General features: G+C 43.7%; 1 protein-coding gene across 3 annotated transcripts in view; it reads right to left on the bottom strand.

The window, feature by feature from the left end:
- Positions 1-17,298, bottom strand: part of RIC8B (RIC8 guanine nucleotide exchange factor B) — a 93,629-nt gene that overhangs the window by 49,124 nt on the left and 27,207 nt on the right. For all 3 annotated transcript variants that reach the window (XM_036760418.1, XM_036760417.1, XM_036760416.1), the window contains exon 3: positions 8,321-8,929. In XM_036760418.1, coding sequence (XP_036616313.1) covers positions 8,321-8,929 — 609 coding nt within the window. The remainder of the gene's footprint in view (positions 1-8,320; positions 8,930-17,298) is intronic.

The following is a 17,298-nucleotide window of genomic DNA, read 5'->3' as shown; positions in this document are numbered from 1 at the left end:
AACATGCCAAGGAAATTACAGGCAACAGCAGTTCCCTTGACCCACTGTCCACACAAGGAGTGAGTGAATGGCAAAGTAAGAAGATGCCAGCCAGAGTGATATGCCCTGAGATCACTACGGTAGCTGTGAAGGCAAAGCGGGGACTCTGTGATGTTGGCCAATGGAGCTCAGAGGGTACCACTCATGGGGCTGGCGCCAATCATGATCAGTGGGAGGTCATTTCTCGTAAGGGTCAAAGAAACAGATGGGAAGGCTTAGGATTCCAAGCTGGTCCTACTGGAGGATCATCAGGATGATCAGTTTGCCACAGAAAATGATGGCCATAAGGAGTCCCTTCATGTTCTGGTGCTACAGGAAGACAAGACCCCCAGAAAGAGGAATACCAAATCCACCGCCTGCTGGAACTGGTGAAGCAGGCAAACCACAAGGATCCATGAAATGGCCTGAAGAGAAGAACGGTCTCATCATGCACCAGCACCAACCATATCATAACTAAATGGGAAAGACTTCACCAGCTATCAGAAGGGGCTTCGGACGACTAAGCGCCAACAGTCAACAGTCATACAACAGTGCTTTGTTGACTACTGCAGGCCAGTTATACAAATTATCTACACTCCTTAGCATAGATTAAATAAGCTTAGAGATGAAATGGAGGAGATACTACAATCTGAAAGAGGAAAAGTTGAAGAACTTTGGCTCACTGAAACTCTTTATTCAATGCGGCCACTAAAAAAAAAAGTCTTAAATGATTTTGAAAAAGAGAAAGGGATACTTAGAATGGAATTCCCAAACATCCTTTTGGAGTTTGACAACATGAACCCAAATAGAAGATAAATTATGCTGAAATGAAATAATTTTAAGAAGCTCCTGCCTAAAAAAGTTCACTGCACTTTGGCCATCTCCCTGGCATGCTATTACTGGGTATATCTACCCTTTCCTTTTCCTTTTCCTCCAACCAGAACCCAGTGTTCTAGCTTCTGCCCAGGGGCCTTGAGAGTTCACTGCATCTTAGCATCTTCAGACCCACTACAATGCATTCTGGCCATCTCCCTGTCAGACCACCATGCACAAACCACTCCCCATTCCCCATTTAAAACATACCACCAACAAGATAATGTCAAGCAGAACTAATATAAAATGTATTTTTGAGGGAGATAGTTCAAAGGCAGGGTGGCTCAGACTAGCCTTAATCTATTAGCGTCTCTCCTAAATAGGACTCAGCAAGGCTTCCAAATGGAAGGAACTGAGCCAGAAGATTTTATTAATCATGTTTTGTAAAGAGATGACATCAGACTATGTGGCTCCACCAAAAACAGATGAAACAACACTTCTGTCTCCTGAAATCTCTCTCTAATGATATTAAAATGTCATTTGGACTTGATAAGTGTAAAAATTCTGAACTTATGCCAGGGAAAGATAAGAGACTCAAGGCTTGAATCTGGAGGCCACAGTGAACCAATGGATGAAGGTGATACCTACAAATACCCTGGGTCTTTTTCAGGCAAAATACATCAAGAATAAAGCTATCAAGAAGACTGTGGCTGACTATGTTAGAAGTCTTACCAGCATCCTGAAATCAAAGTTGAATGAGATGAACACATTTAAAACAATTCACATCTATGTTATATCGGTCTTAATGTAAATCTCTGGAATTTCATGATGGACCTGGAACATATCATAGCATCACCCTAAGGCAAAAGCTTAATATTTCTACTTCTAAAAAGGAGGAAAATGATTGAAAGGCATTCATGGAGTAAGAGGAGCTCTTTGTGTTCTGGTACCAAGAGAAGAAAAGACACTCCGAACAAATCAGAAATACCAAATATACAACCTGCTGGAACTTCTTTTGAGCAGAGTAAAATCCCACAATTATGAGATTAAAAAAAAAAACAGAAATACTTTTGGAACAAGCAAGTACCGCTTCAGCAGGCAACAATAAATAATGATAACAGGTACACACACAGCATTGGATTTGTCAAGTGTAACTGAAAGCAGCTTACCTCTCAATACAACCTATGAAACCACCAGGATCCAAGACTGGAATTAAAAAGCCCGTGGGTGACATCTACACAAACTCAGACAAAGAAACACTAAACAAATGGCTGAATCAGGCAGGTCTGATGATGGAAACAGAGAGGGTTATGACAGCAATTTAGTACCAGGTCACTGCCATGACATCCTACAGAAGTGTTATTGTCAAGGAGCCCAGACTCCATGATCAATTTTTTTAATAGTATTTTTTTTATTTTAAATTTATTTATTTAACATATTTAGTTTTCAGCATTGATTTTCACAAGAGTTTGAATTACAAATTTTCTCCCCATTTCTACCCTCCCCCCCACTCCAAGATGACATATATTCTGGTTGCCCCCTTCCCCAGTCAGCCCTCCCTTCTGTCACCCCACTCCCCTCCCATCCCCTTTTCCCTTCCTTTCTTGTAGGGCAAGATAAATTTCTACGCCCCATTGCCTGCGTATCTTATTTTCTAGTTGCATGCAAAAACTTTTTTTTTGTTTTTGAACATCTGTTTTTAAAATTTTGAGTTCCAAATTCTCTCCCCTCTTCCCTTCCCACCCACCCCCCACAAGAAGTCAAGCAATTCAACATAGGCCACATGTGTATCATTATGTATAACCCTTCCACAATACTCATATTGTGAAAGACTAACTATATTTTGCTCCTTCCCAACCCATCCCCCTTTATTGAATTTTCTCCCTTGACCCTGTCCCCTTTCCAAAGTGTTTGTTTTTGATTACCTCCACCCCCATCTGCCCTCCCCTCCATCATCCCCCCCTTTTTTATCTTCTTCCCTCTTCTTTCCTGTGGGGTAAGATACCCAATTGAGTATGCATGGTATTCCCTCCTCAGGCCAAATTTGATGAGAGCAAGATTCACTCATTCCCCCCTCACCTGCCCTCTCCCCTCCTCCCACAGAACTGCTTCCTCTTGCCACCTTTATGCGAGATAATCCACCCCATTCTATCTCTCCCTATCTCCCTCTCTCAATATATTCCTCTCTCATCCCTTAATTTGATTTTCTTTTAGATATCTTACCTTCATCTTCAACTCACCCTGTGTCCGTTCTCTCTCTCACTCTCTCTTTATATATATATATATATATATATATATATATATACACATACATATATACATACATACACATTCACTTATAAACATATATATATGCATATTCCCTTCAGCTACCCTAATACTGAGGTCTTATGAATCATACACATCATCTTTCCATGTAGGAATGTAAACAAAACAGTTCAACTTTAGTAAGTCCCTTGCAATTTCTTTTTTGTGTTCTTTTTCTTGATTACCTTTTCATGCCTCTCTTGATTCTTGTGTTTGAAAGTCAAATTTTCTATTCAGCTCTGGTCTTTTCACTGAGAAAGCTTGAAAGTCCTCTATTTTATTGAAAGTCCATATTTTGCCTTGGAGCATGATACTCAGTTTTGCTGGGTAGGTGATTCTAGGTTTTAATCCTAGCTCCACTGACCTCTGGAATATCGTATTCCAAGCCCTTCGATCTCTTAATGTAGAAGCTGCTAGATCTTGGGTTATTCTGATTGTGTTTCCACAATACTCAAATTGTTTCTTTCTGGCTGCTTGCAATATTTTCTCCTTGATCTGGGAGCTCTGGAATTTGGCGACAATATTCCTAGGAGATTTCTTTTTGGGATCTATTTGAGGAGGCGATCGATGGATTCTTTCAATTTCTATTTTGCCCTGTGGCTCTAGAATATCAGGGCAGTTCTCCTTGATAATTTCTTGAAAGATGATATCTAGGCTCTTTTTTTGATCATGGCTTTCAGGTAGTCCAATAATTTTTAAATTATCTCTCCTGGATCTATTTTCCAGGTCAGTGGTTTTTCCAATGAGATATTTCACATTGTCTTTCATTTTTTCATTCTTTTGGTTCTCTTTTATAATATCTTGATTTCTCATAAAGTCACTAGCTTCCACTTGCTCCAATCTAATTTTTAAGGTAGTATTTTCTTCAGTGGTCCGTTGGACCTCCTTTTCCATTTGGCTAATTCTGCCTTTCAAGGCATTCTTCTCCTCATTGGCTTTTTGGAGCTCTTTTGCCGTTTGAGTTAGTCCATTTTTTAAGGTGTTGTTTTCTTCAGTGTATTTTTCAGTATTTTTTGGGGTCTCCTTTAGCAAGTCATTGACTTGATTTTCATGGTTTTCTCGCATCCTTCTCATTTCTCTTCCCAATTTTTCCTCTACTTCTCTAACTTGCTTTTCCAAATCCTTTTTGAGCTCTTCTGTGGCCTGGGACCAGTTCATGTTTTTCTTGGAGGCTTTTGGTGTAGGCTCTTGCACTTTGTTGACTTCTTTAGGCTGTATGTTTTGGTCTTCTTTGTCACCAAAGAAAGACTCCAAAGTCTGAGACTGAATCTGGGTCAGTTTTCACTGCCTGGCCATATTCCCAACCGACTAACTTAACCCTTGAGTTTTTCAGCAGGGTATGACTGCTTGTAGACTAAAGAGTTCTATGTTCCACGTTTGGGGGGGGATGCGCCAGCTCTGCCACACCAGCACTCCTCCTTCCCCAAGAACCCCCAACCCAGACTGGGCTTAGATCTTCAGCAGGCTGTGCACTCCTGCTCTGATCCACCACTTAATTCCTCCCACCAGGTGGGCCTGGGGCCGGAAGCAACTGCAACTGTAGCTGCCCCACCTCCGCTGCCCCGGGGGCGGTGGCCTAACCGCAAACTCCTTCCACTCCCGCAGCTTTTCCCACTAACCTTCTCCGCTGTCTTTGGTGTTTGTGGGTTGAGAAGTCTGGTAACTGCCGCAGCTCACTGATTCAGCGCGCTAGGGCCCGCTCCGCCCAGCTCCTGGTCTTGTTGGTCCGCGCCGCTCACGCTGGGCTCTGCTCCGCTCTGCTCCCAGCTCCACGTGGGACCCAGTGACCATCCAGGCTGTCCTGGGCTGGAGCCCTGCTTCCCTCTGCTGTTTTGTGGGTTCTGCAGTTCTAGAATTGGTTCAGAGCCATTTTTTATAGGTTTTTGGAGGGACTCGGCAGGGAGTTCATGCTAGTCCCTGCTTTCCGGCCGCCATCTTGGCTCCGCCCCCAGCATCCCTCATGATCAATTTTAAAAAAGTATTCTGAACTCAACCAACAACTCCATATACATAGCAGAAGAAAAAAAAGACTATTGAGCATGAAATCGCAAATTTCCACCCAATGCAAGCTTAATCAATGTAAATTATGCAAGGAAAGGGTGGAAACAGACACATCACTGCAGACTGAAAAATTTAGAACCTACTGAATACTTGAGAAGAGTTGGCCTGGTAGGTAGAATTACACATCAGAAGCTCACTATATTATTTCATGGACTGACAGATTAAAAAAATTCCCATTTGACAGACTCAGTCCTCAAAATATCAGCTGGAGATATCAATAAAACAATAAACCAACCAATAAACTGTACTGGAACCAAACCATAATCACAGACCAAACTCTTGTCCACAATCAGTTGGACATAACATTGATTCATAAAAATGTAAGAACAATGTTTTTGAATAGGCAATACCATCTTAAATATCCATAATTTCCACGTTTTAGGGGACAAAAGTTATTAAAATATAGAAACCTGGCAAAAGAGATCAAAACCATGTGGGCTTAGCCTGAGGTCTGTCTCAACCCTATGATCCTGTTGGTTACTGGGGTTGTAGAGAAGTGAACCTAGAGAAGATGGGTGTTGACCCCAACAAGAGTCCAGTCTTCTGAATGAAGCCCTTCCTGACCCCTAGCTGCCAGTTCCCTCCCTCTCAAACCACTCTGGGTTTAACTACCTCCTATATATTGGTATTTAATCACTTCATATTTACGCTGTATCTATTTATATGAGTGCTTGTCTCCCCCATTAAAATGGAAGCTTCTTGTGAACAGGGACCATTTTGTTCTTTGCCCTTCTATCCTCAGGGCCAAGCATAGAGCAGACGTACAACAGCTGTCTTTGTAGCAGCTTGATAGGCAGTGTGATGTGGTGGAGAGAGTTGGCTTCCAGGAAGATGTGGGTTCAAGAACCACCTTTGACACATTCTGGGTGTGTGGCCCTGGACAAACTGTGCTCTATGTTTCAAAGAAGAGGCCAGTCCACACTGGGAAAGTCCATGAAATCCCAGGGCTGGTTCAACCCCAATACTTTGATCAGGTTCTCAATTCTGCTCTTGGTTCTGGGCCACACAGGCCTGAGGGTGTCTCTAGGACGCACCTGCATGACTTTTGGCAAACCACAAGGGCCTTCCTGCTTTGCATGCCAAGCTAAAACACCAAGCTTATGACAACAGTCCCACAGGGAACCATGTAGCTGCAAAGACAGATTCACAAATCAATGATGCAGAAGGAACATAACTGCAGAAAGTCCCCAATGCATACAGACACTTAATACTACCAATCTTTCTCAATATCTGCTTTCAAAGTGTAAACAGAAGGTGTGGGCTTCCCTTCTGGCCACAGCCAGGCTTAGCTCACTGTACCACGGCCATCCCCAACAGCTGCGGGGATACACCTTCAAATGTGTGACTGCAAAATGCAAACCTATTTGGGTTCAAAATCCAGTTATTTCCATACTCAGACGTTCCTGCGCTGAGCTGATCCTTTCCAAAGCAGCCTACTGGTAGAAGAGGACCTTTAATCGTGGGCAAGGACAATACAGAGGAATGAATGAGCAGAATTCCTAAACTCAGTATGAGAAGGGCTAATACGTTATTGGGGATAAAATAACCTATGTTATTTAGGCCAAGATTCAAAGGGCCTGGCTCTGGGGGGAAGGAGAGGTGGAGAGGGTTTAAGAAATTACTGTGAATGAAGTGACTGAGAGAAAGAAGAGGAAAAATCCAATAACCACAGGGGAAAATAATGAAATCATTTATGAGAAGCAGAGCTGATCACTTCACATTTCCTACTTTCTAGTAATCACATCCAGTGTCTGGCACATTGTGGAACTTTGATTCTGAAATGTCAGCCCTGGGGTGCCTTGGGTTGTTGGGATCTGGGAACATAAGAAGGGTTCCTTGGCCCAGGAAAGAAAGGGCAAGTTAGCAGCTAAACACCAGAGTGGAATGAGAGTAAAATCATGCTTCTATCTCATGACTATGAAGCAGATTCAAGTGGTCAGACAGTTTCTGTTTAACCTGAAAGATAACCAACCAAACAAGGTCACAACATGGAGAAACTGGTATAACACATGAAATGTACAATCCACGTCACTCTTCTGGAGATAAAAATCATAGTCTGGAGACAGCGATCTCAAAAGTCCCAGAGTCTAACCCCAAAACTACCAAGAATCCTTCTCTTCCTTTAGGATGCAATCAGGTACACTCTTCTACACAACCCCCCCACCCCAACTGCTGGTGCGCCCCCTCCCCAGCAAGCTTGCATTTAGCTACACTGTCTATATCTGTACTCATTCACTTGATACTGGTGTTGTGTGTGTGTGTGTGTGTGTGTGTGTGTGTGTGTGTGTGTATGTGTATATGTATATGTATACCTATATGTATCTATATGGAGAGAGAGAGATGTACTTGTCTCCCCCATTAAAATATAAGTTCCATATATTTGTATGTGTACATGCATGTTTGTATAATATGTATAAATAAATATATATAATATATATTAATATTTATTTTATACATCTGTGTATATTTAACATATAAATATATATAAAATACAAATGAGTAGGACCTTTCATTATTCTTGTATCCTCAGAACCTAGCACAGAGCTCCGCACACAGTAGGGGCTTAATAAATGCTTGCTGGTTAGTTGATTGAGCATGTTCCCCCATGTATTCTCTTTTTAAGGCTAAGTGTACCCCATTCCTCTAGCCCACCCCACATGGTAGGCCCAGTTCTCCACCCATCTGATCAAACTCCTATGTATGGATCACCTATAGTTGGTGGGTTCTCTTCCTCCAAACTCACAGGTGCTCTGGCTTTTTTGTTTCTGAAGATAACATACCCTCATTACTTCATAACTGAATCCTCAGTTTGGGGGGATTTTCAGTCCATACTTTAACCACTTTCAAAAGATGCCTGAGACAAACCATATTTAAAGGGGGAAAAAAAGCATGCTGATGGTACCATGACAAAGCAAGCTACATTGTGCACCTTATAAAATGGTCAGTGGCCTCTTCAGAGCACCCATGTGGTAAGCTAGGCTTTATTGATGGAGACACCAATACTCGCCAAAGTTGGGAAGCTGACTCTGGCCTGAACAGCTCGCTATGCCCCTGAGCCTGAGCTGCACTGCCCAATCACCACCCCTTCCTCCCAGCAGTCTCGGTGGTCTGGCAGGCCTACCTCACTGTGGACATTCCAGCTGTCAACCGTGACGTTGAAGAGGGCCTTGAGGGCCTCAATGGCGCAATCCGTCTCCTGTGGGGATAGGGGCGGCCCGTTGTGGTCGATGGCTGCCTCGTACTCATCAGTCCACTTGATGCTGAAGGCGCTCTCCAGGGCCTGGGTGAGCAGGGGCAGTCCCTGGAGCTCGTACCGAAGCTGGGACCTGATGTCGGTGTGCAGGAGGGACAGGAGGAAGAGCAGGCGTAGATCAAAACACTTAATGTCGCTGATGACCTGCTGGTCCTTACACTTCCGCAGCAAGTTACACAGCATGGCGGCCAGATTGAGTTCCAGGCTGAGCTTTTGGGCCATCTGGCTGTTGAACACTATGTTACACAGGCATTTCAGCGATTCCACGATGACCGGGAAATCCGCCACCTCCTCCAGAGACGCTTCAGAGTCGTCCAGCTTGGCGAGCCGCATCAAGATCTGCATGTTCTCCTTGGTGGTGACTGGAACGAGAACCTTTTTGTCTCTCGAAAGGATGCGGAGGGCTTCCAGACAGGTAACTTGGCATGACGTCGTGATGTCTTTCTCCAGGACCTTAAATATCCCTTCACATAGTTTCTGAAAAAAGAAGTAAGAGGAAACAAAAACAAAATCAGAATTTCAGACAAAGGATTTTAAGATATAATTCTAACCTGCCGAAGTTAACATCCACAGCTAAGGGCTTGTATTGTCAAAGGCCCCTGGTCACAAACTTGCTTTCAATTTACTTCAGACTCATTTCTCTTGATTTTAACCCAAGAAAGAAAATTATACATAGAACAGAGTTCCCTGTTTTTCTCCCAAACCTCACCAGGAAAGATGCACATCTCTTTAGTGATAAATCAAGAATTTCTCTACACAGACCTCCCACACGGAACCAACCAAAGTCTCTTCACAATAAAGCCTTTACTACATCATAACCAATGCCAACCTTATCACCAGGAGACCTCAAGGGGCTTATCACATTGATAACACTGCTCTCATGGAGTAACTTTACTTTTTAATATTGTTTCATCTTATGCCATGTTTCCATGCACCAGTAACAAGGTTGGGTGGTCTGTATCCATATGGAGACAAAGTTTCCTATAACCAGAGGTGAAAGGGACCTTAGATATCATCAAAGTCAACCTCCTCTTTTCACAGAGAAGGAAACTGAAGCACATGGAGGTGACTGATTTGAAGCATCACATGGGGGATTCTCATTGCAGAGTCAGTGTTCAACATGTTAGTAGAGGAAGCAAGATTATTCTTGGCCACCTAAACTTACATACATATAAGTCATATATATATATATATATATATATATATATATATATATATATATATATATATATATATATATATGTATGTATGTATAGGTTATATATAGGAAGCCCTCAGAGGCACTGGAGCCCAAAATCCTCATTCCTACAAAGGAGAAATCCAGGGCTCGCAAGTAACACAGAGAGTGAGGATCTCTGACATCAGGGGCATTTGTTTAAAACTTTGTAGTCGACTTTTCTATTATCTATTATTTTCAAATTAAACTTGGGAGCCCTTTTCTCTCTCTGCTATAGTAGAAAACCACCACCTTTGAAAAGATACATTCAGTACTGTTTATTATTGAACAGGTTTATGTAAGTGAAAATGAAACTCCATATACTTAACAGCATATCTATTATCTTTTTTTCTCCAAATTAAAAAAAAATTGCAGGTGCTGTGTCCTTTTTCCACTCTTCACTGCCAGAGCCCCCAAAGAAAGGAAGACCAGACCAAGTGGCAAAGGCAGAAAGCCTAACAGATAGCAGCACTCTTGGACAGAATGAAGATACCAGGAGATCACAGAATCTTCATGACACCCACAAAAGTGACAGTCAAAGGCCAGCCCGATCTCAGAGCTCTTACTCAGGAGGTTACCCAGCAACCAAAGATGGGATAAAGGACTGTTTACCAGCGGCTGCTAACACTGTTCTGACTTTAACACACAATCTCATAAAACGTATCAAAGTATTCAACTTCAGAAGCCTATAGGTTGGGATCTTCCAGTGATGAATTACAAGAGAGGGAAAAAAATTCAACAGAAGAAACTTTTCCAAAAAAAGTTTCATTTGCATCCTAATGTCCATAGCTGAGGCTCTGGACCTTTCAGCAGCAAAGAACTACTCTGCTGACCACCTGGAGTCTCACCATAAGTTAGGACCAGTGAACACTGACAATCCATCATGGAGGAGGTCCATTTGGAGGTAGGGGTGGGGACAGAAAAGGGGACGAGAAGTTCCTACTTGGGAGGGAGTGGTTTCTGGCTACCCTGTTTTCCTGAAGCCTAAACATCATCATCATCATCATCACCATGATCATCATCGTGGTCATCTTCATCACCATCATCATCACAACAGCTAACACTTGTATAGCATTCGCTATGTAGCAGGCATTGTGCTAAGCACTTTACAAATATTGTCTCATTTGCTCCTCACAAAAAAATTCTATTATCCTCCTCAATTTACAGATAAGGAAACTGAGGCAAACAGAGGCTAAGTGACTTGCCCAGGGTAACACAACTACTATGTGTCTGAGGCTGAATTTGAACTCAGGTCTTCCTATCTCCAGGCCTAGGGCTTTATCCACTGGGGACAGGCACTAGCCTGCAGCCAACCAGGCCAAACTCTACAAGTGACCCATGAAACCCGATCAAGCAGATGGGGAAGCGTGGCCAAGCTTTGGGTCAGAAGAAGCCAGACAGCTAAGCTAATATGATAATAGCTCCTATCTTGTAATGCCTGCCTCATGCCTATGGGGCTGCTAGGGGCAAAAAACTGAGCCTGGAGTCAGGAAGACCTGAATTCAACCTCTGACTGCCTCAGTTTTCTAAGGTTTGTAAAGCATTTTAATGTTAGCTCAATCACACCTAAAAATAACTTTGTGAGGTAGGTGCTATAATTATCATCCCCATTTCACAAGTGAAGGAACTGAGGAAAACAGGTTGGGAGACTTGTCCAGGGTCATACAGCTAGAGTGTTGGAGGCCTAGGCCTCTAGCACTACTCCATTTGCGGGGGGGGGGGTGGGGGGGGGGGGGGGGGTGGGTCAGGGCTCATCTCCATGAGACAAAAGACAATGTAGAATCCTGAGACAAATTGTGTGGCCAACCTAATAATAAGTATGTACTCCAGGAGTGCAGAGGGCAGAAGAAATGGGAACTGAGGGATGAGGAGCACTAGGATTGGGAAGGGAGGGGGCCAGGGAGATGAAGAAAGGTAGGCATTTCAGGCAGAGAGAACCAGGGAAAAAGCTGAGGGCAGAGGAGGCAGTTGCCCAAGGATTTCTGCGCTCATTTGCATGATAATCAACTTGGACCAGCTCTGGTCACTCTTAGAGATGTGAGCATTCTATCTACACCCGCAGCATACCAATTTGGCCTAGGCACTCTGGCAACCTCCTATTTGCTTCCAGTTTCTTAGTGACAAGTCTCAGAAAGTTGAAGGGTTAGGCAGAAATCGTTGGGCATCCAAGACCTGAGCTGGAGAAGGAATCGCCAAATCTTTCTGGCCTCAAAGATCACCAGCCAGTAAACGCAATCAACAATCGACCACAGAGACTGCCTCTGGTCAAGTGGAAAGAGCAGGGGTTAGACGCAAAAGACCTGGGTTTAGGTCCTGCCCATGCCACTTGCTCTATGACCGTGGATAAGTCACTTGACTTTTCTGCACCTGCTGGTCTATATAATGAATACAATGATGCCTGTACAACCACTTGTGGAGGGCTGTGAGAATCATATGAGATAATATAAAGCCCTCAGGGAATTATTAGCATATCCCTTTGACTCCCTTCCCTGTGTGCTCACAGAAAGGAAGCTTCAATAACCTAAATAAAACATGGCAAGGAAGAAGGCAACCAGCAGTAAATTATAAATGTAAATATACCAACAAAAAAGCCAGCTGTGGTGCAAAGGGGCTAGGGACATTAGCTGGGTGACTTTGGACACATCATTTCTCTTTCCTCATTTAAAAAAATGAAGGCATGGGACTGGCTGGTCTGTCCAGTGGCTGGTGCAAATAAAGCTTCACAAAATGTCTGGTGACTTGCAGCATCTCTGCGGCTGTAACTCCCCTCATCTGATGAGTGTTGGAATCTTAGCTGCTTTGAGTGACTTGTTCCATCAGCACCGATGGTGAGAACTAAGGGATGGGAACAATTTTCACTCATTTGTTTTGTTGTTGAGTTGTTTCAGTCACATCCCATTCTTTGTGACCCCATCTGGGGTTTTCTTGGCAGAATACTGGGGTACTCTGCCATTTCCTTCTCCAGCTCATTTTCCAGATGAGGAAACTGAGGCAAACAGGGTGAAGTGACTTGCCCGGGGTCACACAGCTAGTAAGTGTCTGAGGCCAAATTTGAAATTTGAACTCAGGAAGATGAATCTTCCTGATTCCAGGTTGGGTGCTCTATCCACTACGGCACCCCCTAGCTGCCTCTTTCACTATTTAGTCCCATGGTTATCATTTTCCCATCATGAGTAGATGGGCATGAACCCTAGTTTGGTCCATTCTTGAAGCCAAGCTTCATCATGTTGCTCTAAAGCCAGAGACGTAGAAATGGAATAAAACCGTCCAAATTCTACATACTACGTACCGTGGACTAAAACGTTAAATTCTTTATCAAGCTGAAATTTTAATTATTATTATTTTCTAGACTACAGGTTGCTGTCCTAGAGGTATCACCTGCTTAGGCTCGAAGCTCTAGAGCTAGAAAGGGCCTCGTGGATGCCCTTGTTTCCATCTGACTGTATCCAAAGGTGACAAATGAAGGAATGAGGCCACTTGAGAGCAGACAGAGGATGATGGGTGGAGAACTGGAAGGCATCTGCTCTCCAGGGAAAGGTCACCTGGGCTTTCTTAAATACAAATAGGGGCCACTACACTGTATGGAAGGATCCTTGTATTTATATTATCTAATCTAATATTATCTAAGCTCTATTGCTTTTGTATTTATCTTGTCAAATATTTCCTGATTCTATTTTAATCTGGTTTGGGCTGTACTTAGGAGTACTGCCTGCCACAGGCAATGTGTTTAATACCTCTGATCAAGCCCAACCCCCTAATTTTGCAGATGAAGAAACTGAGGCCTAGGTAAGTTGAAATGATTTGTTCAAGGTTACACAAGAAATGGTCAACTATCTGAAAGATCACATAAGAAGGAAGAATCAGAAGAGGGATTTGAACTCAGATCCTTTGACTTCAGAGTCAGTGGTCTTTCCACTGCCCTATGATGCTTGCCATAAGATGGTAGGGAGAAAGGAATTTAGATCTCATCTCGTTTATGACTACCATTGTACATATAAAGAAACTGAGGCCGAGAGAGTATAAATGTGCCAAAGATCATACAAGTCTGATGGAACCAAGGACTGAACCTAGGTCTTATGGCCCCAAAGGCAGGGCCTTTCCAGAACCCCACAGAGTGAGGGGCTCTAGAGTGATGGGATTGATTCCCCAGGGGCTTACAAACTGTTTTTTATACCCTCACTCAGCATGGGAAGGGGGTTGGGAGCCTTTTCCAGACAGTAATTACAAATCACGATCATTTGCATGTGCAATATTTGCAAAACAACACTGCATCGTTCACTCAATAATATCAAACTATCATTCCAGTGAAGAGAGCCGGTCTCCCTCTCATTTCTTCTCCAACTAGACTCAATCGATTGGCATTTATTAAGCCTCTGCCATGTGCCTGGCATAGACATAAAAAGGCCATGACTCTGGAGGAATCAGAAGCAAATGGGGGACACAGAGGCCTTAGGTATCTTTGTATCCTCCAGCCACGGGAACTTGGACCAACGTCTTACAAATACCAGGGCTTTATAAATGTTTGCTGAATTGAAAATGAACCACAGAAGGCTAATCTCAGATTGGGAATACTGAGGACACATTCATATATAATAGCATTTTGTTAAAAAAAAAAATCTAGAAAAAAAAGGAAGAGCAGTAATTCTGGAGTCACCTCCACCCCCCTACCCAGGCACACCTGAAAACCCCCCATTTGGGTCACTGGTGGATTGACCAGCAAAGCTGGGAAGCCTCCTTTCCAGGAAAACAAAGTTAAAGTGTACATACGTTCCTTGGGCTGGGGGTGGGGGGGGCAGAGGGGAGGTGGCTGCCTCTAATCTCCCATTAGAATTCTTTCTTTAGATTAGCTGGTTATCAGCTTGGAACAAAGGATCTTGACCCAGTGTGAGTCTCAAGGGCTCTTAAAGGTTAATCTAGTGCAGTGGTTCTCAAACTTTGTGGTCTTTGGACCACTTTACACTCTTTAAAGTTCCTGAGGATCCTCCCCCTCCCCAAAAGAGCTTTTGTTTGTGTGGGTTATATTGATATTTAATGTATTTAATTGATACATATTAATATTTAATGTATTTGAAATTAAAACCTTTTAGTGTTACTGAAATAGCTTTGACCCCCTGAAAGGATCTCAGGGTCCCCAGACCACATTTAGAGGACTGTTGTGTAGATGAGGAAACGAAGGAACAAAAGGTGTCCGGTGACTGGCTCAATGCCGCCAATCAGCAGAGTTGAGCCTGGCCCCTGAGTGTCTGGGTGGCCCAGGCCAGTGCCCTTTGCTTTCATCCAGGGGTGTATAGAGAAAGGTGCCCTTCCATTAGATGGGGGAGCAGAAAGTGATAGGAAGGTGAGCAGAGAATCCCTCAGGCTGGTTATCAGAGAGGGGAGGGGAGAGAGAAGGGCAGTGGAGGCCGAGGAGGAGTCCTGGGTCGGGGGTGGGGGTGGGGGGGTGGAGTGGAGGCACAGGTGTCCAAAGGATCACGTCACTGGGGGCAGACTTGGCTACTCTCAGGAAACAAAGGCTATCCAGAGGGCCCACACGACAGTCAAATTCTCCATCAAGAGTCAAATGCTATGGCCTTTGTTTTCTACAAATACACTGAAAATTGGATTTTGCCTATGAAGGAAATTACTTGGCTGAAACTGCACGTGAATCAGACTATTACTGAGCAATACTTGGATCACCCAATAAAGGGCTCTAGAATCTCCCCATCAGAGCTTCTGAACCAGACAAGATCTTGGATGTCTATTGAACAGCCTCCCCTCATTTTTCAGAGGAATCTCAATTGTGATGTGCCCTGTGACAAGGTCCTCTGAATCCAATGAAGTTTAAAGGCAGGGATTCCCCTAACATTCCCCTTAGTAGATTAGAAACTCAATGAGGGCAGGGGCTCTGTTTGGCCTGTTTTTGTACCCTCACCATTACTATCCCAGCAAAGTACCCCAGCTCTGACAGGGCTGGGTGAGGATGTTATAAAGCCATCATTGCTAAACTTTGGGGACTGGCACCCTCCTTCAAGTTCCTGCTCACTTTGTTGGGTAGTGGAAAGAATCCCAAGTTTGAACCCTGGCGGCCATTTTTTACCATCAAGTGTGAGCCCCTCATTTTAAAGATGAGGAAACAGGGCCAGAGGGGACAAAGTAATTTGTCCCCTAGTAAATGTCTGAGGTATGATTTGAACTTGACTGCAAGTCCCGCCCCCAACCACTACTCCTCACTACCTCTCATACTATTGTACTAAGGCCAACTTACTAACTGGACAACAATAGAGACTGGTCTCAAGGGCTTGATCTCATAGCAAAGGCTCCCAACCCTAATTCCAGCCATCTGTCTCAAATCTATATGGCTGATCATAAAGTCACTTGACAAAGCATGGGTAGATGGGAAATTCCATTTCAATAACTGGAAAAATAATCTTAGTGCACGTCTCCCTAAGAATACAGGGGTGGCAGCAGCATCTATGTCTATAAAAGACGGCACATTTCAAAAGCTAATTACTGCAGATAGAAATTACCCCAAATCAGAGACTACGAGGAAATTGCAGGCCTGTTTTCTAAAAAAGATCTGCTATAGGGGCAGCATGGGGGAGAAGTGGGACTTAGCTGATCTATGCCTCAGTTTCCTTATCAGTCCCCAAGTGCTACCTCCCTTAGAGGTTTGTTGGGACTGGATTCAAGGGCCTTAGGAAAGCAGTAGACAGGCCAATCGATTGGGGAATGGCTGAGTGTGCTAGGGTTTATGAATCTGATGGAACACTACTGTACCATCAGGGATGACCAAAGCAAGTTTCCAAGAAACTTGGGAAGAGTTGTATGACCTGATGCAGAGCTAAGTGAGCAAAACAATTTATAAAATAGTAACCAGGTTGCAAAGACAAGCAATTGTGGAAGACTTGAGAGCTTGGCTGACCGCAACAAGCAGCCATAATCCCAGAGCTCCGGTGGTCATGAAACCTGCTCCCCATCTCCTGACAGTGAGGGGACAGCTTCAGGGGGCAGAATGAACACACATTGCAGGGCATGCCCAATGTGGGAATTTGTTTTTGCTTAAATATGCATACTTGTCATAAGGATTTTGTTTTTCTTTTTTCCAGTGGCGGCTGGGGCCAGGAGGGGGGAAAGTGCCTATTTACTGAAAAAAGAAAGAAGAAAAGACTATGCAAATTGTGACTGCAAATGGAGCACTCCGGTCTGAATATCAGCTAAGTGCTTTACAGCCAGTCTCATTTGAGTCTTACAAGCAGCCTATTTCGTAGGTTCTACAGGTCTTATTACCCTCATCAGACAGAAGAGGCTCAGCAAGGCAGACTGACTAAACTATGTTCACACTGCTACTAAAGGACAAAAGCAGGATTTGAACCCAGATCTTTTGGGTCTCCAAGGCTAGCTTTCTTTGCACTCTATCATACCACCTCTCTGCACACAAGATGTACACTGACATACTTACCTAAAGGTTACTTACTCTGCAATTTGAGGTATCAGTAAATAAGCCAAAAAAAAAAAAAAAAGCTTCCTGGGCAGCCCAAAGAGAGGCCCCAAAGTCCCTTCGCTAAAGCTCTCAGAGTCTATTTGCCCTCATTTACACCCAATTCTAACTGACTGCATTGGGTGGCTTTCCAGCGCCTTGCAGATCAAAGGC

The sequence above is a fragment of the Trichosurus vulpecula genome, chromosome 5, assembly GCF_011100635.1.
Source record: "Trichosurus vulpecula isolate mTriVul1 chromosome 5, mTriVul1.pri, whole genome shotgun sequence".
NCBI lineage: Eukaryota > Metazoa > Chordata > Mammalia > Diprotodontia > Phalangeridae > Trichosurus > Trichosurus vulpecula.
Note: the sequence above shows the minus strand (reverse complement) of the source record. Positions and strands in the feature narration are given on the sequence as shown.